General features: G+C 43.0%; 1 protein-coding gene across 7 annotated transcripts in view; it reads left to right on the forward strand.

Annotated features, from left to right (window-relative positions):
• The window catches only part of LOC112244908 (septin-6), a 42545-nt gene that overhangs the window by 7512 nt on the left and 9434 nt on the right, over nt 1–25599 (forward strand). For 5 of the 7 annotated variants that reach the window (XR_006079569.1, XM_042303200.1, XM_042303198.1 and 2 more), the window contains exons 3-8: nt 8527–8722; nt 10035–10221; nt 15459–15620; nt 16584–16680; nt 17613–17781; nt 25445–25583. Coding sequence is in view for 6 of the 7 variants with exons in the window: in XM_042303200.1 (XP_042159134.1) it covers nt 8527–8722; nt 10035–10221; nt 15459–15620; nt 16584–16680; nt 17613–17781; nt 25445–25583 (950 nt within the window). In the remaining variant the exon portion in view is untranslated. The remainder of the gene's footprint in view (nt 1–8526; nt 8723–10034; nt 10222–15458; nt 15621–16583; nt 16681–17612; nt 17782–25444; nt 25584–25599) is intronic. The other 2 variants (XM_042303197.1, XM_042303201.1) reach the window with 1 other exon arrangement.

A 25599-nucleotide genomic window follows, 5' to 3' on the forward strand; every position in this document is an offset into this window, starting at 1 on the left:
TAAACAGAGACATCACAACACTATATAAAGAGAGACACAACACAACACTATATAAAGAGAGACACCACAACACTATATAAAGAGAGACACCACAACACTATATAAAGAGAGACACCACAACACTACGTAAAGAGAGACACCACAACACTACATAAATAGAGACACCACAACACTACATAAACAGAGACACCACAACACCACATAAAGAGAGACACCACAACACTATATAGAGAAGCAGCAGCACCACATGGCAGCAGCACCACATGGTACAAACATTGTTAGGCACAGACAGCACGAAAGGCAAAAAGGCAGCGACAACAATAATCAGGCGAAGCAGCCACTGTCAGCTAGAGTGTCCATGATTGAGTCTTTGAATGTGGAGATGGAGATAAAACTGTCCAGTTTGAGTGTTGTTTTTGCAGCTCGTTTCAGTCTAGCTGAACTGAGAAGAGGAGCGACCCAGGGATGTATAATAGCAGCACAACATTGCTTAGAGTCAAGGGCAGTGGTGACATCATTGAGGACCTTTAAGGTTGCAGTGACACATCCATAACCTGAGCGGAAACCAGATTGCATACCAGTGAGAATACTATAGACATCAAGAAAGCCAGTCAGTTTATTATTGACAAGTTTTTCCAACATTTTTGATAAAATATAGCAGTTAGGATCAGCTTAATCTCCCCCTTTAAACAAAGGATGCACCATGAAAGCCTTCCAAGCACTGGGAACATTCCCAGAGAGGAGAGACAAGGTTGGTGATGATAGGGGCAGCAACCTTAAAGAAAAAAGGATCTAAATCATCTGAGCCAGATATTTTTTTGGGGTCAAGTTTAAGGAGCTCCTTTAGCACCACAAAATCAGTGAACGCCTGAGAGCTTAGGGCAGGTAGGGTACAGGTCGGTGTTGATGGTGGATGATAACACCCAGCAACAGTCAACAAAGAGCTATTTGCTTAATGCTTAAAACCAGCAAATCAAATTGTGGAGACAACCGAGCACTGACCGGGTTTCTTGGTAAACATTGACGTTCCACCAGCTTTGGAAGATCTGTCTTGTCGAAAAAGGTAATAACTAGAAAGGCTAACAGTATTCAGAATACTCTTTCTTAACCATGGCTCAGTAATGACCAACACATCTGGCTGGATAAGAGCTGTGAACCCACACTTTCAATTGATACATTTGAGGTAATAAGCTTCTAGTGTTATCGTGCAGAAAACCCAGGCTTCTAGTGCCTGCATGCTCCCATCCCTAGTGCCTGCTTTAGTGTTTGCCACTTGGCCTTAAATTGTATCCATTTGTTTTTCTCTGTTGCCTATGCTATTTAAATATTTAAATAATAAATCCAATTTTTTCATTGTGTTAACGATGGCGGTTTAATTTCCAAGTTTTTGGTATACATTTTTTCAAGATGAGTGATGAGAATGAATCGTCCAGCCCATTGGGTATCTCACTACAAGCCCAAATGCCATGTCTTCAAATATGTAGACGGAAGGATTAAAAGTCATTTTACAGTGCCTTGCGAAAGTATTCGGCCCCCTTGAACTTTGCGACCTTTTGCCACATTTCAGGCTTCAAACATAAAGATATAAAACTGTATTTTTTTGTGAAGAATCAACAACAAGTGAGACACAATCATGAAGTGGAACGACATTTATTGGATATTTCAAACTTTTTTAACAAATCAAAAACTGAAAAATTGGGCGTGCAAAATTATTCAGCCCCCTTAAGTTAATACTTTGTAGCGCCACCTTTTGCTGCGATTACAGCTGTAAGTCGCTTGGGGTATGTCTCTATCAGTTTTGCACATCGAGAGACTGACATTTTTTCCCATTCCTCCTTGCAAAACAGGTTGAGCTCAGTGAGGTTGGATGGAGAGCATTTGTGAACAGCAGTTTTCAGTTCTTTCCACAGATTCTCGATTGGATTCAGGTCTGGACTTTGACTTGGCCATTCTAACACCTGGATATGTTTATTTTTGAACCATTCCATTGTAGATTTTGCTTTATGTTTTGGATCATTATATTGTTGGAAGACAAATCTCCATCCCAGTCTCAGGTCTTTTGCAGACTCCATCAGGTTTTCTTCCAGAATGGTCCTGTATTTGGCTCCATCCATCTTCCCATAAATTTTAACCATCTTCCCTGTCCCTGCTGAAGAAAAGCAGGCCCAAACCATGATGCTGCCACCACCATGTTTGACAGTGGGGATAAGGTGTTCAGGGTGATGAGCTGTGTTGCTTTTACGCCAAACATAACATTTTGTATTGTTGCCAAAAAGTTCAATTTTGGTTTCATCTGACCAGAGCACCTTCTTCCACATGTTTGGTGTGTCTCCCAGGTGGCTTGTGGCAAACTTTAAACAACACTTTTTATGGATATCTTTAAGAAATGGCTTTCTTCTTGCCACTCTTCCATAAAGGCCAGATTTGTGCAATATACGACTGATTGTTGTCCTATGGACAGAGTCTCCCACCTCAGCTGTAGATCTCTGCAGTTCATCCAGAGTGATCATGGGCCTCTTGGCTGCATCTCTGATCAGTCTTCTCCTTGTATGAGCTGAAAGTTTAGAGGGGCGGCCAGGTCTTGGTAGATTTGCAGTGGTCTGATACTCCTTCCATTTCAATATTATCGCTTGCACAGTGCTCCTTGGGATGTTTAAAGCTTGGGAAATCTTTTTGTATCCAAATCCGGCTTTAAACTTCTTCACAACAGTATCTCGGACCTGCCTGGTGTGTTCCTTGTTCTTCATGATGCTCTCTGCGCTTTTAACGGACCTCTGAGACTATCACAGTGCAGGTGCATTTATACGGAGACTTGATTACACACAGGTGGATTGTATTTATCATCATTAGTCATTTAGGTCAACATTGGATCATTCAGAGATCCTCACTGAACTTCTAGAGAGAGTTTGCTGCACTGAAAGTAAAGGGGCTGAATAATTTTGCACGCCCAATTTTTCAGTTTTTGATTTGTTAAAAAAGTTTGAAATATCCAATAAATGTCGTTCCACTTCATGATTGTGTCCCACTTGTTGTTGATTCTTCACAAAAAAATACAGTTTTATGTCTTTATGTTTGAAGCCTGAAATGTGGAAAAAGGTCGCAAAGTTCAAGGGGGCCGAATACTTTCGCAAGGCACTGTACATGTTGAAAAAATGTTCATGTGCTAACATTTCAATGACCTAAACTGGGACATGCTTAAACCACCTGACCAAGTCTTAAAGCAATGGGACTCCCTAAATCTTTCTTAGATTATTACCAAAAGCAATGGGACTCCCTAAATCTTTCTTAGATTATTACCAGTCCCACAAGGTATGACTCCAAACACCCAGAAAAGGCTACTCTCCTCGATGTTATCCTCACAAATAATCCTAATAGGTATCAGTCTGGTGTTTTCTGTAATGACCTTAGTGGTCACTGTTTTACAGCCTGTGTTCGTAATGGCTGCTCCGTGAAATGACCTGTCCTGATTTGTCATAAATGCTTGCTAAAAAACGTTAATGAGCAAGTCTTCCTTCATGTACTGGCCTCTGTATATGGTATAGAATCAGCTTGATACCCTCTATCGAAGATGCTTGGACATTCTTTTTTAATATTTTCAGTGGTATTGTTAACAAACACGCCCCCATAAAGACATTTTGAATTAAAAACAGGTTCAGCCCCTGGTTCAACCGTGATCTTGCAGAGTTACTCCGTCTCAAGAATTGCATTTGGCGAAAGGCTCGGCACACGCATACTCAGGCTGACAGGCTCTCGTTCAGGCAAATGAGAAATACGTTCACTCAGGCTATCCGGAAGGCCAAAGTTAGTTACTTTAAGGAGCAGTTCTCTCTCTGTGGGTCTAACCCAAAGAAGCTCTGGAAAACAGTTGAAGACCTGGAGAATAAACCCTCCTCCTCACAGCTGCCCATGTCCCTCAATGTTGTTGATGTGGTTTTTACTGACAAGAAAAGAAGCACATTGCTGAACTCTTTAATTACCACTTCATTAAGTCAGGATTCCTATTTGACTCAGCCATGCTTCCTTGCCCGTCCAACATTTCCTCATCTCTCACCCCTTCTAATGCGACGCTCCTCCCGCTTTTCCCCCTGCCTGCTACAAAGTTTTTCCCTGCAGGCGGTCACTGAGTCCGAGGTGCTAAAGGAGCTCCTTTAACTTGACCCCCAAAAAACATCTGGGTCAGACAGTTTAGACCCTTTCTTCTTCAAAGTTGCTGCCCCTATCATCACCACGCCCATCTCCAACCTTTTTTTCTCTCCTTGCTGGGGAGTTCCCCATTGCTTGGAAGGCAGCCACGGTTCGTCCTTTATTTAAAGGGGAGATCAAGCTGATCCTAACTGTTATAGGCCAATGTCTATTTAGCCCTGTTTATCAGAAGTGTTGGAAAAACTTGTCAATAATCAACTGACTGGCTTTCTTGATGTCTATAGTATTCGCTCTGGTATGCAATCTGGTTTCCGCTCAGGTTATGGATGTTTCACTGCAACCTTAAAGGTCCTCAATGATGTCACCATTGCCCTTGATTCTAAGCAATGTTGTGCTGCTATTTTTATTGACTTGGCTAAAGCTTTAGATACTGTAGACTTTAGATACTGTGTCTCTGAGGGGTCTTTGGCTTGGTTTGCTAACTAACTCTCTCAAAGAGTGCAGTGTATAAAGCCAGAACATCTGCTGTCTCAGCCATTGCCTGTCACAAAGAGAGTACCCCAAGGCTTGATCCTAGGCCCCACGCTCTTCTCAATTTACATCAACAACATAGCTCAGGCAGCAGTAAGCTCACTCATCCATTTATATGCAGATGATGCCGTTTTATACTCAGCTGGCCCCTCCCCAGATGTTGTGTTAAACACTCTACAACAAAGCTTTCTTAATATCCAGCAAGTTTTCTCTGCCTTTAACCTTGTTCTGAATACCTCCAAAACAAAGGTCATGTGGTTGGGTAAGAAGAAGGACCCTCTCCCCATTGGTTTGATTACCTCCTCTGAGAGTTTTTAGAGCTTGAAGTAGTCACCTCAATACAAGTACTTGGGAGTATGGCTAGACGGTACACTGTCCTACTCTCAGCACATATCAAAGCTGCAGGTTAAAGTTAAATCTAGACTTGGTTTCCTCTATCGTAATGGCTCCTCTTTCATCCAAGCTGCCAAACTAACCATAGTTCAGATGACCAACCTACCCATGCTAGATTACGGAGACTAAATGTATAGATCGTCAGGTAATGGTGCTCTCGAGCGGCTAGATGTCCTTTACCATTCGGCCATCAGATTTGCCACCAGTGCTCCTTATAGGACACATCTCTGCACACCCCCCTATCTGAGATATATACTGCAGCCCTCATCCTCCAAATACAACACCCGTTCTGCCAGTCACATTCTGTTAAAGGTCCCCAAAGCACACACATCCCTGGGTCGCTCGTCTATTCAGTTCGCTGCAGCTAGTGACTGGAACTAGCTGCAACAAACACTCAAACTGGACAGTTTTATCGCAATATCTTCATTCAAAGACTCAATCATGGACACTCTTACTGACAGTTGTGGCTGCTTTGCGTGATGTATTGTTGTCTCTATACCTTCTTGCCCATTGTGCTGTTGTCTGTGCCCAGTAATGTTAGTACCATGTTTTGTGTTGCTACCATTTTGTTGTCATGTTGTGTTGCTACCATGCTGTGTTGTCATGTGTTGCTGACTTGCTATGTTGTCTTAGGTCTCTTTTTATGTAGTGTTGTCTCTCTTGTCGTGATGTGTTTTGTCCTATATTTTTTATCCCATATCATTAACATGATATCCAAAAGGTCACACTTCGTAACCTAATATATCCGGTAATGAGCACCAAGCTCTGTTTACAGAGCGGTGCAGCTTTCTCAACAAAAACGGCGCCACTTTCTCGACCCAAACAATTTGGTCGTCGTCTTCAAGTTGTTTCCACGGATTCGCAAAGATCTAAATTAGTATGAGGAGCTGAATTGAATGTAAACGACTGGAAAGAAAACGCTTGCGGTATGCTCAGCGCTCCATTGACATTTCACAGTGGTATGCTCAGCGCTCCATTGACATTTCACAGTGGTATGCTCAGTGCTCCATTGACATTTCACAGTGGTATGCTCAGCGCTCCATTGACATTTCACAGTGGTATGCTCAGCAATCCATTGACATTTCACAGTGGTATGCTCAGCGCTCCATTGACATTTCACAGTGGTATGCTCAGCGCTCCATTGACATTTCAGTGGTATGCTCAGCAATCCATTGACATTTCACAGTGGTATGCTCAGCGCTCCATTGACATTTCACAGTGGTATGCTCAGCGCTCCATTGACATTTCACAGTGGTATGCTCAGCGCTCCATTGACATTTCACAGTGGTATGCTCAGCGCTCCATTGACATTTCACAGTGGTATGCTCAGCGCTCCATTGACATTTCACAGTGGTATGCTCAGCGCTCCATTGACATTTCACAGTGCTATGCTCAGCGCTCCATTGACATTTCACAGTGGTATGCTCAGTGCTCCATTGACATTTCACAGTGGTATGCTCAGCGCTCCATTGACATTTCACAGTGGTATGCTCAGCGCTCCATTGACATTTCACAGTGGTATGCTCAGCGCTCCATTGACATTTCACAGTGGTATGCTCAGCGCTCCATTGACATTTCACAGAGATACGTTTGTTTCTGTAAGAAGTCTTCGGAAAAAGAACACAAACTTTGCATTAATATGAACAGTGTATACTAAACTATGATAATGTCATGTCTCAAAATCGATATAGATCTATATCTTACCTCTATATTGTTTTATGTCCTCCGGATTGGAGAAGAAAGATGTCAGTTAGCCTTAATTCTCACACTATTTTTCTCTGGCCTCCGTTTATTTATTTGCCCTAATTTTGGCCATCCTACAAGGGTAAAACGGCCAATAAGTTTTGAACATATTTTGATAGAGATGAGGTTTGGACCATGGGTTTTCTTAGAGTATTATCTACACAATGAACATATCATTTTACTCATTGGTCAAAAGACGCGTTTTTGAATGGACAGCCGTTTCCATTGCACATGTCGCAAACATTCTTTTGGTGACATTGCTTTTGTCTAAATAAACCTGGCTCAATGGAAACCTGCCTATTGACAGATATAGTTTTCATATATTAGCCTTATTTTAAAGCAAATTATCAATTTTGTCAATTTTGTTGAATGTAGGAAACGGATAATATAATTCTCTCAATTTTCCATTCTCTAAATTACTTGAAAGTTATCAGTGGCACTCAAAACATTCAAAAGCAATGGCAGAAGCCCTAGAACCTCTATTATTACAGTCTACTCTATGAAGTCTGGTGTGTGTGGATCCCAGAAAGCAAAGCTGTTGTAAAATTGCACAGGCCTGCCTACAGCTCAAGCCCCAGAAATGTGATCCGGAGGCATGTGGCAAGAACTTAATCGAGAAAAAAACATTTTGTCTTCACAAGACTTAGATTTCTTATGCTTTTTGCTGGTACATTCAAATGGAAACCTTTGGATGTCAGGGCCCCATCTTTAGCATGGGGTTCAGCTTGGGTCCCTGCCAAGCGAGATGCTTATCCAGCCCTTTCTATGAGGATGATGAGAGACCACGGAAACATCTTGACGATGACCTGAGGTGGACTTAACCTCAGATGCAGGAAATGGGAGGGGAGAATCTGGCACTGTGCTGTTCCATTCTACCCCCCCTCCCCCTACACTATTTAGTGTGCACTCAGAGTGAAAGCCTGATGCCTTGTGAAAGGAAGACTAATATATCGTTGGCAGTGTAGAGCTCTGCGTGCTCTGAGTGTAGATGTGGTGTCTGATGAACAGAAGTAAGCCTAGGGTAGCATCCCAAATGGCACCCTATTCCCTATATAGTACACTACTTAGTGTATACGGTGCCATTTGGGATGCACAACTAGATTTTCTTGCACTGGGAAAGGAAGGTGCCTTCTCACTCGACTGACAGCTTTGAACAGTGTGAGTTTGTCAGAAAGCATCAGGACATCCGTGACTCAGACCCATGCAGCCATTTTTAGGATGGTCTGCTCTAGATATCAACTCTGGTGGACATAGGATTAGCTTGTTGTGCTGCGCCGCTGCAAGATGTCCCATTCAATGTAGTCAGAGGGAGGGGCTCACATAGCTAAATGTATAGGGAAGTGACAAATGGGAAGAGTCCATATAATTTACATTCTGGTGGCATTAGAGAGATCTGCTCTGCAGCCCGAGTCCAAATTGTAAAACTGAAGTATTTTCAACAGGATGTACTAAATCCTGTAATGTACAGTATGGGAGAATATTTTAAAGCCACATTTATTCTGACAATGGCCCAATTTGGAATATTCCCTGCTGTTCAATGCTAATTTCCATTAATGATATACTGTAACCTATACCCATTGACTCTAGAAGAATATAGCTTATGAATGCCTAATGAGCTTAGTAAAACTATCTCACACAAACCCAAACTCCAGATAGTAGAGTCCACAAAAAAATGACACAATGGTGAATGAACTGAAAGGTATGTGTGTATTTTAGGGGAGACGGGCCTGGGCAAGTCCACTCTCATGGACACCCTGTTCAACACCAAGTTCGAGGGCGAACCCACCCAGCACAACCAGCCGGGCGTGCAGCTCAAGTCCAACACCTACGAGCTCCAGGAGAGCAATGTGCGCCTCAAGCTGACCGTGGTCAACACTGTGGGCTTTGGAGACCAGATCAACAAAGAGGACAGGTGAGAGACAATGATGTAGATAAACATGAATATACTGTATGTCTGTCTGTCTATCTGTCTGTTTTTGGGATTAAAGCCCCAGGTTCTGCTTCATGTGTCTGAGATGCCCCCTATGAAGTGTGGACTTGAGGTCATCCCCTTTGGAGTCTGGTGGAACTTTAGGTACTACTCTTATGATGCCTCTCCCATACCTTATGAAAACAGTGAGTCACTGATAGATTTATTGTTAGACAATATGGATAACAGTAGTCTGACACTTGAGCCAGGAGTCTCAAGGGCTAAATTCTCCCTCCCTCCTGTCATGTGAACCTCATTCCTTGTCATGAGAGATCAGAGAGAGGATGGATGATGTCATGTGAGCACCAGGCAGCTCTCTCTAATCTCAGTCCTCAGTCTGTCCCAGACCTCTCTAGCTGCTCTGGTTAGGGCCCCGAGGGGGAGGCTGTGCTAGTTACAGGAACCCTCATGTAGGTCAGCGCTCCAGGTTCAAACTGCTTCACATCACTATCAAATGGTGGCTGGATGAGGGTGAGCTAAGGGCTAGCAGTTTACCTCGGATGAGTTTTGTTATGAGGGGGAGTGGAGGTTGGAAGAGGTGTGTGGGAAGAGGTGTGTGTGTGTGTCTGTGCACTCACACGTGTGTGTGTTGAAGGGCAGAGGTAAAACCTGTGTTTAATCAGAGGTTCCTATCCGCCTTCGGCTGTGCGGTGAATCTTCCCCTTCCTTGGCGTTGGTATGCCTCTCCTCTGCTCCCTGATCCGTGCGCTCCCACGTCTCTTCCCCACCATGTTCTGCCTGATGACTCCCAGCTAATGAGACCCAACTCAGCTGAATGATGGATCAGCAGATCACTATTATGGAGCTGAGCTGTACTCACTTAGCATCTAGCTACCTCCCACTGACAACACTCTGGGATTAAAGTACAAACTGGCTTAAATCTCTCACTTAAAGGGATACTTCTGGATTTTGGCATTGAAGCCCTTTATCTACTCCCCCAGAGTCAGATTAACCATGTGTGTGTCTGCTGGCATACTGGATGCAGAGACATAAAAATGGTATCCATAAGTTCGCCTGACTCTGGGGAAATAGGTAAAGGGCTTCTTTGTCAAAATCCCTTTGAGAGGCTTTACAACACCCTCTCGTATTCTATGGTGGTGGAAAGGTAAAGGTATAGCCCACCCTTAATCCTATATGACTATAGTAAGACACATTTTCTCTTTTTGGTGCACAGCTACATCTTCATTCCGGTTTCCTTATAAGCTGTTTATGGTGTGTTTATAACACCTTGAAACACATGCTTTTCTCTCCTCAGCTACAAGTCTATTGTGGAGTTTATCGACACCCAGTTTGAGGCCTATCTGCAGGAGGAGCTGAAAATCAAGCGCACGTTACACAGCTACCATGACACACGCATCCATGCCTGTCTGTACTTCATCGCCCCCACCGGACACTCCCTCAAGTCCCTGGACCTGGTCACTATGAAGAAACTGGACAGCAAGGTGGGCTGCAAGGCTAGCTAATGACACTATGATTCCAATGGTTCACTGAGTTCAAATCCTGCGTGGGACAGATATAGTACACTGAGTTGACCTATATGTGTCACTGTCAAGGTTGGCTTCTCTGTAAGCCGCGTTGGAAAAAGATATCTGCTAAATTACCATATTATGCAATTCATTCATTAAACTCTGCTGATTTGAAGTGCCACTTGAAAAGCAGCTTCCCTAATATGATAACCTCGGGTTGAAGAGTTACATTTTTTTCATAGCTATTTATAAAATGCAGGGGGAAAAAAGAAAGCTCTCTAGCCTCAAGATGATGTCACCATGTAGATGCAGGGCATCATTGATGTCATCACAGAGCATCATGGCTCATAAATTCTTCTACACCATTTGCACGCTCAAAGATGGGCTCCTGTCCCGTGACGGTGTAGGTCAGCCGTGAAACGGCCCTTGGTCGTCATGGTGACACTAACTATTTTTCTAAGGCCAACCCAAAAGGCCCTATTTGCATAGAAACCTCCTGACTTTCTAGTGTTTGCCAGAGCAGCTGTACCCTAGCCACCTTCCAGCCTCTGTGATCCAAAGCAGAAGCCTCCCTGTGTAGGCAGGCAGCTACAATGAAACAAAGCCTGTTGCGTAGAAGGGAGTGCAGTGTCTCTTGAGTTTATGGGTGAGAAGTGGTGGTGGGTGTTGTTTGACAAAGACCCCCCTGCATCCTCAGGCCTCCTCTTTCGTCCTATGCCTCCATTGAAGCAGATATTCTGGCATATCCCTTCCCTATCTCTTCATGTTCTGATTTTGACACCAAGCATGGGGGCTGGAGGATGTGTTTCTTCTGAACCAGCTGGATCAGTAGGCTCTCATCATTAACATTGTGTTTGGAGATCTCTTCACGAGATAGATCCTGCGTTAGAGATGAACTAGTACTACCCTCTCTTGTAAATGCTCTTACTGCTCTGCTGTCTATTTTTCTATCTTTGCTTCGTTCCAAGCTCTGATTATGGCGGAAATGCACATAGATATGCCCAAATCAAACATCCCTGAAGCTAGTAGAGGCTAGAGGTGTTCAGATATAAAAAGACATGTTACATTTCTAGCTGTTGTATCCGTCTGCATGATATCCCTGCTGTAGACCAAGGCACAAGGCATCCAGAGAAGCATAAGAAAGGGAGGTGTAGGCCCAGATCTCAAGGTCTATTTATATCCTGTCTTGGCCAGATGTTCCCCACTTGTCTCAGGGGGTTTAGCTAGCTAGCTGTGATGTAATGACCTGGCTGCATAGGAGATGCTCGCATCATCCGGCCCCGCTCTGCTACCTTCCAGCTGAGGTTTCCCCAGCAAACACAGAACGTACCCGTAATGTTCCCAGAAGGTTCTCCTTTGGTTATTTGCTAGCTGGGTACACTCTCCAATCAGAACACCAGCTTGATGCTGCTGCACAATATAGGCTAAACCCAGCAGCTTGGGTACAACTTTGGTTTGATATGGGTTTAGTAGCCCATACAGAAAAAGTATATAATAACCTAGATTTTAACAACCAACATATATGTACATGTATTTAAGTGTATGTAAATTACAGATATAAATATATGTTTAAGCCATTAAAAAATGTCTGTTTTCATATATTTCTACATATGTTTCTGTATTTAAATATATGCTGTGGAAATAGATTTTGACAGTATGCTGTGGTTGGTTGTAAAATATATTCCCAAATATATTTCAGAATTATAAACTGGGTGGTTTGCCGTGATATATCAGACCGTATACCATGGGTATGACTAAACATTTGTTTTTACTGCTCTAATTATGTTGGTAACTAGTTTATAATAGCAATGATGCACCTCTGGGTTTGTCATATATGGTCAATATACCACGGCTAAGGGCTGTGTCCTAGCAATGTGTTGCGTCGTGGATATGAACAGCTCTTAGCCGTGGTATATTGGCAATATATTGGCAATATACCACACCCCTCTCGGGCCTCATTGCTTACATAGACACTGAGTGTACAAAACATTAGGACCCATTTCCATGACATAGACTGACCAGGTGAATCCAGGTGAAAGCTATGCTCCCTTAATGATGTCATTTGTTAAATATACTTCAATCAGTGTAGATGAAGGGGAGGAAACAGGTTAAAGAAGGATTTTTAAGCCTTGAGACATAGATTGTGGTTGTGTGCCATTCAGAAGGTGAATGGGCAAAATATTGAAGTGCCTTTGAACGGGGTATGGTAATAGGTGTCAGACGCACCTGTTTGAGTGTGTCAAGAACTGCAACGCTGCTGGGTTTTTCACACTCAACAGTTTCCCGCGTGTATCAAGAATGGTCCACCACCCAAAGGACATCCAGCCAACTTGACACAACTGTGGGAAGCATTGGAGTCAACATGAACCTGTGGAACACTTTCGACACATTGTAGAGTCCACCCCCCGACAAATTGAGGCTGTTCCGAGGGCAAAAGGGGGTGCAACTCAATATGAGGAAGGTGTTCCTTATGTTTTGTACATTGTATGTTGCCATGTATTTTACGAATGGAACATTTAGCTTTTTATACCACATACTGTAGCTAGCCTACATTAAAATTAAATGCATAGAACTACATAGTTCAGCACTAAATCACAACAGCATGCCCTAGGGAGTTTTTCCTAGCCACCGTGCTTCTACACCTGCATTGCTTGCTGTTTGGGCTTTTAGGCTGGGTTTCTGTACAGCACTTTGGGACATCAGCTGATGTAAGAAGGGCTTTATAAATAAATGTGATTGTATACTTTGAAAAGTTTGAATGACCAACTAAAAGAGTGCTTTCAAAATGTTTTTTTGCTCAAATAACTTGGTCTATTGTTGAATTGTGGCATGGCAGTCACAGGTTGAATCTGAAACACAAAATATAATGTACAAATGACCACTTTGCACTTAACATCTTTATTTGAACATAATGTCTCTGAATATCAAATGCGGATTCCTTCATCTCCAATGTACATTTTCAGACTTACAAGTTGACAGTTACCCTGCGGATAATGCAGAGACAGTCAGTGAAACAATTCCACACAAGATAAAGAATTAGGGGTTAATGATGAACATTAAAGTGAGACTTACAATGCAGTGAGTCAATTGCAGACTCACAAGTTGACAGTTACCGTGTGGATAATGCAGAGATGGAGTCGGCTAAAAAATTGCTGCACCCCCAGCTTCAAACATCTTCCCGCGGCTATGGAGACAAAGTCATTGAAACAATCCCACACAAGATGGCTCATGTTCATGAACACATTTGAATTTAATTGGGAACTAGCTAGCTAAAGGACAATGACCCAACACACCTCCAGGCTGTGTAAGGGCTATTTTACCAAGAAGGAGAGTAATGGAGTGCTGTATCAGATGACCTGGCCTCCAAAATCCCCTGACCTCAGCCAAATTGGGATGGTTTGGGATGAGTCGGGCCGCAGAGTGAAGGAAAAGCAGCCAACAAGTGCTCAGCATATGTGGGAACTCCAGACCAACTCCAGACCAAAGGACACATTTTCATCTAATTGATTGTGTTTCTTGGCCCAAGCAAGTTTATTTTTATTGGTGTCCTTTAGTAGTGGCTTCGTTACAGCAATTTGACCATGAAGGCCTGATTCACACAGTCTCCTCCTTTGAACAGTTAATGTTGACATGTGTCTGTTACTTGAACACTGTGATGCATTTATTTGGGCTGAAATTTATGAGGCTGGTAACTCTAATGAACTTGTCCTCTGCAGCAGAGGAGTCTTCCATTCCTTTGGCGGTCCTCATAAGAGCCAGTTTCATCATAGCGCTTGATGGTTTTTGCGACTGTACTTGAAGAAACTTTCAATGTTCTTGACATTTTCCGTATTGACTGGAAGATATGATATGAAGATGTCTTAAAGTAATGATGGACTGTCATTTCCCTTTGCTTATTTGAGCTGTTTTTGCCATAATATTGACTTTTTTTTTTTTTTACCAAATAGAGCTATCTTCTGTATACCCCCCCAACTTGTCACAACACAACTGATTGGCTCAAGCACATTAAGAAGGAAATTCCACAAATTAACTTTTAACAAGGCACACCTGTTAATTGAATTCCAGGTGACTACCTCATGAAGCTGGTTGAGAGAATGCCAAGTGTGTGCAAAGCTGTCATCAAGGCAAAGGGTGGCTATTTGAAGATTCTCAAATATAATATATATTTTGATTTGTTTAACACTTTTTTGGTTACTACATGATTCCATATGTGTTATTTCATGGTTTTGATGTCTTCACTATTATTCTACAATATAGAAAATTGTAAGAATAAAAGGAAAAACCCATGAATGAGTAGGTGTTCTAAAACTTTTGACTGGTAGTGTATATATTTTATTGAAATGTATTCCAATTTAATATTTTTCGTATGGGAGTGTTTTGTATGTGTTTATTATAGATTAAGCTTAGTCTTGTACTTACAAATGATCAATGCAGAAGCTCCAGGGAAAAGGGCTTTTTAATCCAGGACTAGGCTTAATCTGTATCTGGGAAACAAACCCTTAATGTGTGGAGCTGAGAGGTTTTGGATCAAATGATTATAGGATTATCTTGATCTACATTGTTTTCATGGGCTCTGATTTGAAAGTACAGCCAATTTAGTTTCAGTAGTTTTTTTTGTCCTGCTGGAAGCGGAGGGTTGTAAAATTGCATTTGACATGAGCCTCAAAGCTGTTCCTTATTTAGCTACATCCCAATGTGTGGGCATTATTTGTTCACACCTTGTCACTGTCAGCCCATCATAACAATCCTTCATCTGCTCTGCTCCCTAGCTGCTAGCATGCACTTTGTACTAAATATTGTAATCCTGATTTTAAAACTTGATGCAAGTCTGTAAAAAACAAACAAATCAATGCCTGTGTTTTAGTATGTATTTTGAATGATTGTTTTGTCTATGTGCCTGTGTGTAACCGATGTGAAATGGCTAGCTAGTTAGCGGTGGTGCGCACTAATAGCGTTTCAATCGGTGACGTCACTCGCTCTGAGACCTGAAGTAGTTGTTCCCCAAGCTCTGTAAGGGCCGTGGCTTTTGTGGAGCGATGGGTAACAATGCTTCGTGGGTGACTGTTGTTGATGTGTGCAGAGGGTCCCTGGTTCGAGCCCGGGTGCGGGTGAGGGGACGGAAGCTAATACTGTTACACCTGCACATATCATTTCCTCATTAGCGGATAGCCTAATAACATTTTCTGATCTAATTTCATCTCCTCAAACAACAGGTCAACATAATCCCCATCATCGCCAAATCAGACGCCATCTCCAAAAGCGAGCTGACCAAGTTCAAGATCAAGATCACCAGTGAGCTGGTCAGCAACGGTGTTCTGATCTACCAATTCCCCATCGACGATGAGACGGTGGCAGAGATCAACTCCACCATGAACGTAAGATAACCCTTCTATGATGCTGCTCATTTTAGTTCAGCAGCATTTCAGAAAGTTATACAGACTTACTAGTTATAGTTGAGAAGTATGAGAGTGACTGACAAGGTTTGGTTAGGAAGAAATATCAAGTGAATACGATAGTTGATGCTTTCATGGATTTTTTTTGTTTGTGAGGCCAAGTAATACAATATACGTACATCTACAGGAGTAGATGTAGTTGTGTATCTGTACCCCTCGTGTGAGTTTCCTTTCACTATGAGTTGTGAGTCATTTATTCTGTTAATTCTCAGAACATTGAAACAGCAGCACTAGAGCAGGATACGAGCACCATCTGTGTCCTCCTCCTCCACCAGTCCAGTACAGTGTATGACAATCAGCTAGCTCTTGCTACAGGAAGCTCTGTGTGGGAAAGGGCCCCTGGCCGCTGACTAACGGGCCGGGGTTAAATGAGCGGACCATGAGGAGTGACATAAGCGAGTGGAGAATGCCAATGCTTCTGACTGAGCAGAACCCAGCTGATTTGCGTTAGTCAATTAGCTCTCAAGACTCTCGCTCTCCGATCTCACGAAGACGCCACCACTCTGGCAGAAAGGCCACCCACTCCGATCACTGCAGTCAGAGGCCCTTGCTGTTGGATGAATGGAACGTGTATTAACTTGCAATATAGACCTAACATGATTCACATCACTTGCAATTAACTTTGTGTTAGGTTCACTCTGCCAATTGTTTTGCCTGTCAAGAGATGTGCTCCAATTGATCCAAATCTAAACAAATAAATAATCAAGTTGTGTAATGGAGTGATAACGTGGGATGATAATTGTAGGAAGTGTCAATAGTGTGTGTGCTTGCATTATGTGTGTGTATTTGTGTGTGATATGTGTGTTGTGTTTGATAAAAAGAGAGAAAGGCAGAAAGATGGACTCAGGTGTCACTGCACTAACGAGAATCCCTTCTGCTCCGCAGGCCCATTTGCCGTTTGCCGTGGTGGGAAGCACGGAGGAAGTGAAGATCGGCAACAAGATGGTGAAAGCGCGGCAGTACCCCTGGGGGACGGTACAGGGTAAGCTAGGTCACGTACAACAGGGGAAATGAGAGGGGGGGTGTCCTTCCATTTTTGGCCACCATTTCCCTCCCACTCATTCCGCCCCAACTCCCTTAACAACTACATTCATACCGTCAAGAGGGAAGCTATCACTGCTGCTTATGTAATCTCATTCAAGTTTGTCTATTTAACAATACATGTGCCCACTCTTCCATAACTGTATGAGCTACAGCAGCGGTTGCTTGAGTCATGTCACAAATGTCTGAGGGCTCTATGGGATTGATTTATTTAAAACGAGTCAATAATGCTTGAAAAGTGGTAGGTCAGGAAACCTGTGAGCATTATCAGGGTAAGTCACTGATTTACCATAGGAATACAGATGTGAAACATCTCGTATTCTCAGTATATCAAATGACAAGATATTCAAATTATATGACACTTCCTCCGTATTCCCACACCTTATCACATGTCAATTTGTTATTTGGCCAGCTTACATGGCCCTCCGCTAGATTCTAAAACCAGAAATGAACCCTCCATAGGTCATGAATGGAGCTGTGTACATTTGTTATTAGTGTTCACTGAGAATTACACATGCCTACACATTTCAATCACAGTTTAATCAGAAATGTGTTTAAAACAAGCAATTATGTGAGTTGTAAATGTGTGGTTCTGGTCTTTTACAATGGCTGTTGTTTGTTCAATCTGTAGTGGTTAATGGATTGACCCACGTTGTCAACCAGTGGTAGTGTTTTAATCAAACGCTGTTGAGTAGTAGCTGTCTGACGTGTGTGTGTGTGTGTGTGTGTGTGTGTGTGTGTGTGTGTGTGTGTGTGTGTGTGTGTGTGTGTGTGTGTGTGTGTGTGTGTGTGTGTGTGTGTGTGTGTGTGTGTGTGTGTGTGTGTGTGTGTGTGTGTGTGTGTGTGTGTGTGTGTGTGTGTGTGTGTCGGCAGTGGAGAATGAAAACCACTGTGACTTTGTGAAGCTGAGAGAGATGCTAATCAGGGTGAACATGGAGGATCTTAGAGAGCAGACTCACACCAGACACTACGAGCTCTACCGTCGCTGCAAGCTGGAGGAGATGGGCTTCAAGGACACAGACCCCGACTGCAAACCCTTCAGGTGAGGCTGCTTCTCTCCATATTTCCTCCTTACTTCCTGTTTCCTCTTAACTCCCTACATCCCTCAGAGACTGCATCCCGATTCTCCACCCTGCTGCACACTCCTTGTCCTGGATTTAACAATGGTGTAAACTGCCTCCACAGGGAAACCTTTTGTCTGGTTATTTATTTTCTTTAGCCACAAAACCCCTAGCAACAATAATTAGAGCTCATGGCTCAATCCTGGGCATAGAGATTAGTGGAGATCAACATGTGACATCATTGTATGCAGATTACATTTTACTTTATTGATCTGAACCAGAACATTCTCTGACATGCCTTTTATTACTGTTGGACACACAGTGCTGTGTCCATATTCAAAGTAAATTGGGAGAACTGAAATAATGCCCATTTGTAATCATGACTTCTCAAGCTTAGAAAATACATCTAAGTGGAAATAGACAAAGACATATGACATCCCTGGGTGTAGTGATACCATGCAGTCTGGAGGAGGCATATAAAATCAATTACTCTCCTTTAATAGATAGGTTGAATCCGATGTTCAGAGATGGAGATCTCTCCCTTTCTCTATGATGCATAGGATCAACATAATCAAAATTAATATATTAATAAGGTTGATGTATTTATTCCAGGCCCTGCCAGTTTCAATTCCATCCAACTTTTTAAAATAAAATGGCCTGCTCTCCAACTTTAATTGGAATGGAAAGACCTTAAGAGTCAAATTGACTGTTTAATACTTCCTCTAGAAAGCTGGAGGTCTTGGACTACCTCATAGGAAGATGTATTACTGGGCTGTACAACTGCTTTCACTTAAACAATGGAAATCAGTCTATCCTCCTATTGAAGCCGTACATGTAATACGTTGTGATCTAAAATATATTCACTATATTCACTACTAAAAACAGACAGTCCAATGATTCTCAATGTCATTAATGTTTTGGAAAATGTACATTAATTCATGAGGTGGAAAGAACAAATATCGCCAGGCACCCCTATTTGGAATAACCCCACCTTACCTCCAGTGTTTAATGATAACACCTTTAAGTCCTTGTTCCAAAGTGGCATTATGAATTTTGAACATGGATCTCTACTATTTCAATCAATTACAAGAAAGACTTGGATTATCCAAGGCCTATTTCTTTTAAGTTCTTCCATTCAGAAAGCTTATTCAATCACTTCAACAGAATCTAGATGAACCGACGGCTTCTAGCATAGAAAAAATATGGAAAGAGGCTGCTACGCTAAAGAAGTTGATTGCCAAGTTATATCAAGGGTTGATTTAAACTCTACCAGATGGTTCAGAACCTAGATGGAATCCATGGGAAACAGATCTAAAGGAAGAAATTGAGGAGAACTATTGGTCACAGATATGTTCCAAGATGGCATAGCAGTCGGATGTCTATTTGTCCTGTCCCGTCCCATGTATATATAGTTTTCTTCGTATATATTTTTAATATTTTTAATCTCAATTTCCATCTACGGACTGAACATACTCTCCTGCAACCCTCCTCACCCAATGTGGTATGGATCTGCAATTCTTTTACACTTTGGAACTGGAACCTCCATTAGAAGCTAGCCAGCTAACTAGCTAGTAGTCAGTTAGCCAGTGCTAGCGGTCATCACCATTAACTCGGACATCAGCCAGCCTCAGCCCGGTCAATTCCTGCCAGTCTGCACAGCGCGATATCAACCCAGAGCATATCGGACTGCTTTTTCCCTACCACATCTCTGGATTCCAGCAAGCTCTGAACCTTTACACCGGATCATCGCAGCTAGCTAGCTGCTACCCGAGTGCCTACTCCTGGCTAACGTCTCTGTCCCGAAGCAAGCACCAGTTAGCCTGGAGCTAGCCTCGAGCTAGGCCCATCTCCCGGCTAGCCAAAGAGGTCCTTCAGCCAATTCTTGGGTTACAATAACTATTTTGCCAATTGGCCTGGACCCTTTTACTGACGACATGGAGCCCCACCAATCCATCACAACCGGTCTACCGCCGTAACTGTCCGAGGGGGTCTCAACAGGCTATTCTGTTACGATGTCGCCGAAGAATTATCTACTTGCCCCGGCCCGCTAGCTGTTCTGAACGATGTGTCCCCCACTCGCCTAGCGTAGTAGTGACTACAGAACGGCACCCTGACTCACCTATTGCTGCTCCTTTGACCCTTTGACCCAATGATCACTCAGCCACAGAGCTGATGCCCTCTGGACTGTTTCAATAACACGGTACCTCTTTTTGTTTACTTGTCGGCCCCAGCCTCAAACTCAGGTCCTGTATGTACCTAATTAACCTGCCCGCCCATTCATCGTCAATTACCCGTTGTTGTCTTAGCTCTCCTGATCAACACCTGTGTTTGCTTTATGTCTCTCTCTAATGTCAATATGCCTTGTCTACTGCTGCCTTGGCTAGTTCTTACTGTTTTATTTCACTGTAGAGCCCTCAGTCCCGCTCAAAATGCCTTAGATAGCTCTTTTGTCCCACCCCATGCACATGCGGAGACCTCACCTGGCTTAAAGGGTTCCTCCAGAGGTGAAACCTCTCTAATTTTCACTTAATGCCTAGGTTTACCTCCACTATACTCACATCTTACCTTACCATTGTCTGTACTTTATGCCCTGAATCTATTCTACCATGCCCAGAAATCTGCTCCTTTTATTCTCTGTCCCTAACGCACTAGACGACCAGTTCTTATAGCCTTTAGCCTTACCCTTATCCTACTCCTCCTCTTTTCCTCTGGTGATGTAGAGGTTAACCCAGGCCCTGTAGTCCCCAGTTCCACTCCTATTCCCCAGGCGCTATCTTTTGTTGACTTCTGTAACCGTAAAAGCCTTGGTTTCATGCATGTTAACATTAGAAGCCTCCTACCTAAGTTTGTTTTATTCACTGCTTTAGCACACTCCACCAACCCTGATGTCCTAGCCGTGTCTGAATCCTGGCTTAGGAAGGCCACCAAAAATTCTGAAATTTCCATTCCCAACTACAACATTTTCCGCCAAGATAGAACTGCCAAACGGGGTGGAGTTGCAATCTACTGCAGAGATAGCCTGCAGAGTTCTGTCATGCTATCCAGGTCTGTGCCCAAACAGTTCGAGCTTCTACTTTTAAAAATCCACCTTTCCAGAAATAAGTCTCTCACTGTTGCCGCTTGTTATTGACCTCCCTCAGCCCCCAGCTGTGCCCTGGACACCATATGTGAATGAATTGCCCCCCATTTAATCTTCAGAGTTTGTAATGTTACGTGACCTAAACTGGGATATGCTTAACACCCCGGCCGTCCTACAATCTAAGCTGGATGCCCTCAATCTCACACAAATAATCAAAGAACCTACCAGGTACGACCCTAAGTCCGTAAACACGGGCACCCTCTTAGATATCATCCTGACCAACCTGCCCTCTAAATACACCTCTGCTGTCATCAACCAGGATCTCAGAGATCACTGCCTCTTTGCCTGCGTTCGCGGTCAAACGACCACCCTTCATCACTGTCAAACGCTCCCTAAAACACTTCAGCGAGCAGTCCTTTCTAATCAACCTGGCCCGGGAATCCTGGAAGGATATTGACCTCATCCCGTCAGTAGAGGATGCCTTTGTTATTCTTTAAAATTGCTTTCCTCACCATCTTAAATAAGCATTCCCCGTTCAAAAAATGTACAACTAAGAACAGATATAGCCCTTGGTTCACTCCAGACTTGACTGCCCTTGACCAGCACAAAAACATCCTGTGGCGTACTGCATTACCATCGAATAGCCCCTGCGATATGTAACTTTTCAGGGAAGTTAGGAACCAATTTACACAGGCAGTTAGGAAAGCAAAGGTTAGCTTTTTCAAACAGAAATTTGCATCCTGTAGCACAAACTCCCCAAAGTTCTGGGACACTGTAAAGTCCATGGAGAATAAGAGCACCTCCTCCCAGCTGCCCACTGCACTGAGGATAGGAAACACTGTCACCACTGATAAATCTATGATAATCGATCACTTCAATAAGAATTTTTCGATGGCTGGCCTTGCTTTCCACCTGGCTACCCTTGCCCCGGCCAACAGCTCTGCACCCCCCCACAGCAACTTGCCCAAACCTCCCCCATTTCTCCTTCACCCAAATCCAGATAGCTGATGTTCTGAAAGAGCTGTATAATCTGGACCCCTACAAATCAGCTGGGCTAGACAATCTGGACCCTCTCTTTCTAAAAGTATCTTCCGCAATTGTTGCAATCCCTATTACTAGCCTGTTCAACCTCTCTTTTGTATCGTCTGAGATCCCTAAAGATTGGAAAGCTGCCGTGGTCATCCCCCTCTTCAAAATGGCGACGCTCTAGGCCCAAACTGTTACAGTCTTATATCTATCCTACCCTGCCTTTCTAAAGTCGTTGAAAGCCAAGTTAACAAACGGATCACCGACCATTTCGAATCCCACCGTACCTTTTCCGCTATGCAATCTGGTTTCCGAGCAGGTCATGGGTGCACCTCAGCCATGCTCAAGGTCCTAAACGATATCATAACCGCCATCAATGAAAGACAATACTGTGCAGCTGTCTTCCTCGACCTGGCCGAGGCTTTCGACTCTGTCAATCACGCATTCTTATCGGCAGACTCAACAGCCTTGGTTTCTCAAATGACTGCCTCGCCTGGTTCACCAACTACTTCTCAGATAGAGTTCAGTGTGTCAAATCGGAGGGCCTGTTGTCCGGACCTCTGGCAGTGTCTATGGGGGTGCAACAGGGTTCAATTCTCGGGCCGACTCTTTTCTCTGTATACATCAATGATGTCGCTCTTGCTGCTGATGATTCTCTGATCAACCTCTACGCAGATGACACCATTCTGTATAATTCTGGCCCTTCTGTGGACACTGTGTTAACTTCTTGCGGATCAGTGGAACGCTAGTGTCCCATTTCGAAAACTTCCGGTGAAATTGCAAAGCTCCTAATTCAAATTAGTTACTATATTACTATAAATATTAAACTTTCCTGGAATCACAAGTGCAATACATCAAAATAAAGCTTAACTTGTTGTTAATCCATCCGCCGTATCCGATTTCAAAAAGGCTTTACGGCGAAAGCAAACCATGTGATTATCTGAGGACAGCGCCCAGCACACAAATGCATAACAAATCATTTTCAACCAGGGAGTTGCGACACGAAAGTCAGAAATAGCGATATAATATATGCCTTACCTTTGAAGATCTTCTTCTGTTGGCACACCAAAAGGTCCCAGTTACATTACAAATGGTCCTTTTGTTCGATAATGTCTTTCTTTATATCCATAAAAACTCAGTTTAGCTGGCACGCTTCAGTCAATAATCCACTCGGTTTCCTCCTTCAAAATGCATACAAAATGAATCCCAAGCGTTAGCAATAAACGTATCCAAACAAGTCAATCAATGTTTATAATCAAACCTTAGGTGCCCTAATACGCAAATAAACAATACAATTTAAGACGGAGAATCGTTATTGTCTTTACCGGAGAAAAATACCAAAGAACGCGCTCTCATTCACGCGATTGGAAACACTACAGCCAAAATGGGAGCCACCTAGAAAAACTACAATTTCTGGCTCATTTTTCCAAAAACCAGCCTGAAACCCTTTCTAAAGACTGTTGACATCAAGTGGAAGCCCTAGGAACTGCAATCAGGCACGATTTCGCCCTATTATAAAAGTGCCAGTCATTGAAATCAGTGGGGGATGGTTTGTCCTCTGGGTGGGATGGTTTGTCCTCGGGGTTGTGCCTGCCATTTCAGTTCTGTTATACTCACAGGCATTATTTTAACAGTTTTAGAAACTATAGATGCATATCCTAGCTTCTGGGCCTGAGTAGCAGGCAGTTTACTTTGGGCACGCTTTTCATCAAGACGTCAAAATACCGCCCCCTATCCCAAGGAAGTTAACAAACTTCTAGACGCGCTTCAATGCCATGCAACACTCCTTCCATGGTCTCCAACTGCTCTTAAATGCAAGTAAAACTAAATGCATGCTCTTCAACCGATCGCTGCCCGCCCATCCAGCATCACTACTCTGGACGGTTCTGACTTAGAAGATGTGGACAACTACAAATAACTAGGTATCTGGTTAGACTATAAACTCTCCGCCATCCGTTTTGTCACCAAAGCCCCATATACTACCCACCACTGCGACCTGTATGCTCTCGTTGGCTGGCCCTCGCTTCATATTCGTCGCCACCAAACCCACTGGCTCCAGGTCATCTATAAGTCTTTGCTAGGTAAATTCCCGCCTTATCTCAGCTCACTGGTCACCATAGCAGCACCCACCTGTAGCACGCGCTCCAGCAGGTATATTTCACTGGTCATCCCCAAAGCCAACTCCTACTTTGCCACCTTTCCTTCCAGTTATCTGCTGCCAATGACTTGAACGAATTGCAAAAATCACTGAAGCTGGAGACTCATATCTCCCTCACTAACTTTAAGCATCAGCTGTCAGAGCAGCTTACCGATCATTGCACCTGTACACAGCCCATCTGTAAATAGCCCACCCAACTACCTCATCCCTATATTGTAATTTGTTTTTTGGCACCTTTGCACCCCAGTATCTCTACTTGCACATTCATCTTCTGCACATCTATCACTCCAGTGTTTAATTGCTAAATTGTAATTATTTCGCAACTATGGCCTATTTATTGCCTTACTTCCCTAATCTTACCTCATTTTCACACACTGTATATAGACTTTTCTATTGTGTTATTGACTGTACGTTTGTTTATTCCATGTGTAACTCTATGTTGTTGTTTGTGTCGCATTGCTTTGCTTTATCTTGGCCAGGTTGCAGTTGTAAATGAGAACTTGTTCTCAACTAGCCTACCTGGTTAAATAAAGGTGAAATAAAAAAAAATCTGTGAAATGGTTCATACCTGCTCCTACAACGGTAGACAGAAACTACTGCAATTTAATATAATTCATAGGACTTACTACACTCCTGCCAGAATGCATCTAATGCGCCCAGAAATGTCACATCTCTGTTGGAGATGCAAAAAGCACAAAGGAACCCTATTACATATCCTGTGGTAAACTGACAATGTATGTGCTATCGTTTCATTGTGTTGAGTCATTTATATCCATCCATCTCCAAGATTATGTCTGTTGGGAAATGTAAATATTGGTGATTAATATCAGAGGACGTTTTGTAATCTAGGTCTAATTACTGCAAAAAATGGAAGCCCATCAATTGGAAAGCCTTATATTCACCTTCAATAACAAACAGGAGGACTGAACTATCTAGCTACAATCCCATAAGACTATATATTATAAAATGAAACATAAACCAGGCATGTTTGACCGAATTTGGAAAATATATGTTAAAGAATGCTTTGTATAGTGTGCGTTTTATTTTTGTGTTGTAGTCATGTAGAAAACCCTTTTATAATTTAAAAAAAAATAGTTTAAAAAAATAAAGGAACTCCCTCCAGTCAATTCCGAACATAATTCCAATGCTTTGAACTCCATGGCGAGGAGTGTGCCAGAGCACTCTTTAGGAGAAGGGTGAAGAAACGGTATGCACCACTTTCCACTTTCTACCACCCCCTTAGTTAATCACAACCACTTTTATCATTTTGATTTAAATGGCAGTCTGCTCTATTCCACTGTAATGATAGACATAGTACTAACATATATGAGTCATTAGTATGACATCATTTATGTCTTTCCTCTTTCTGTGTGGACCCCAGTCTGCAGGAGACGTACGAGGCCAAGAGGAACGAGTTCATGGGAGAGCTGCAGAAGAAAGAGGAAGAGATGAGGCAGATGTTCGTCCAGAGAGTCAAGGAAAAGGAGGCTGAGCTGAAGGAGGCCGAGAAAGAGGTTTGTGTATGTGTGTATACAG

Source organism: Oncorhynchus tshawytscha, linkage group LG21, assembly GCF_018296145.1.
Source record: "Oncorhynchus tshawytscha isolate Ot180627B linkage group LG21, Otsh_v2.0, whole genome shotgun sequence".
Classification (NCBI taxonomy): domain Eukaryota; kingdom Metazoa; phylum Chordata; class Actinopteri; order Salmoniformes; family Salmonidae; genus Oncorhynchus; species Oncorhynchus tshawytscha.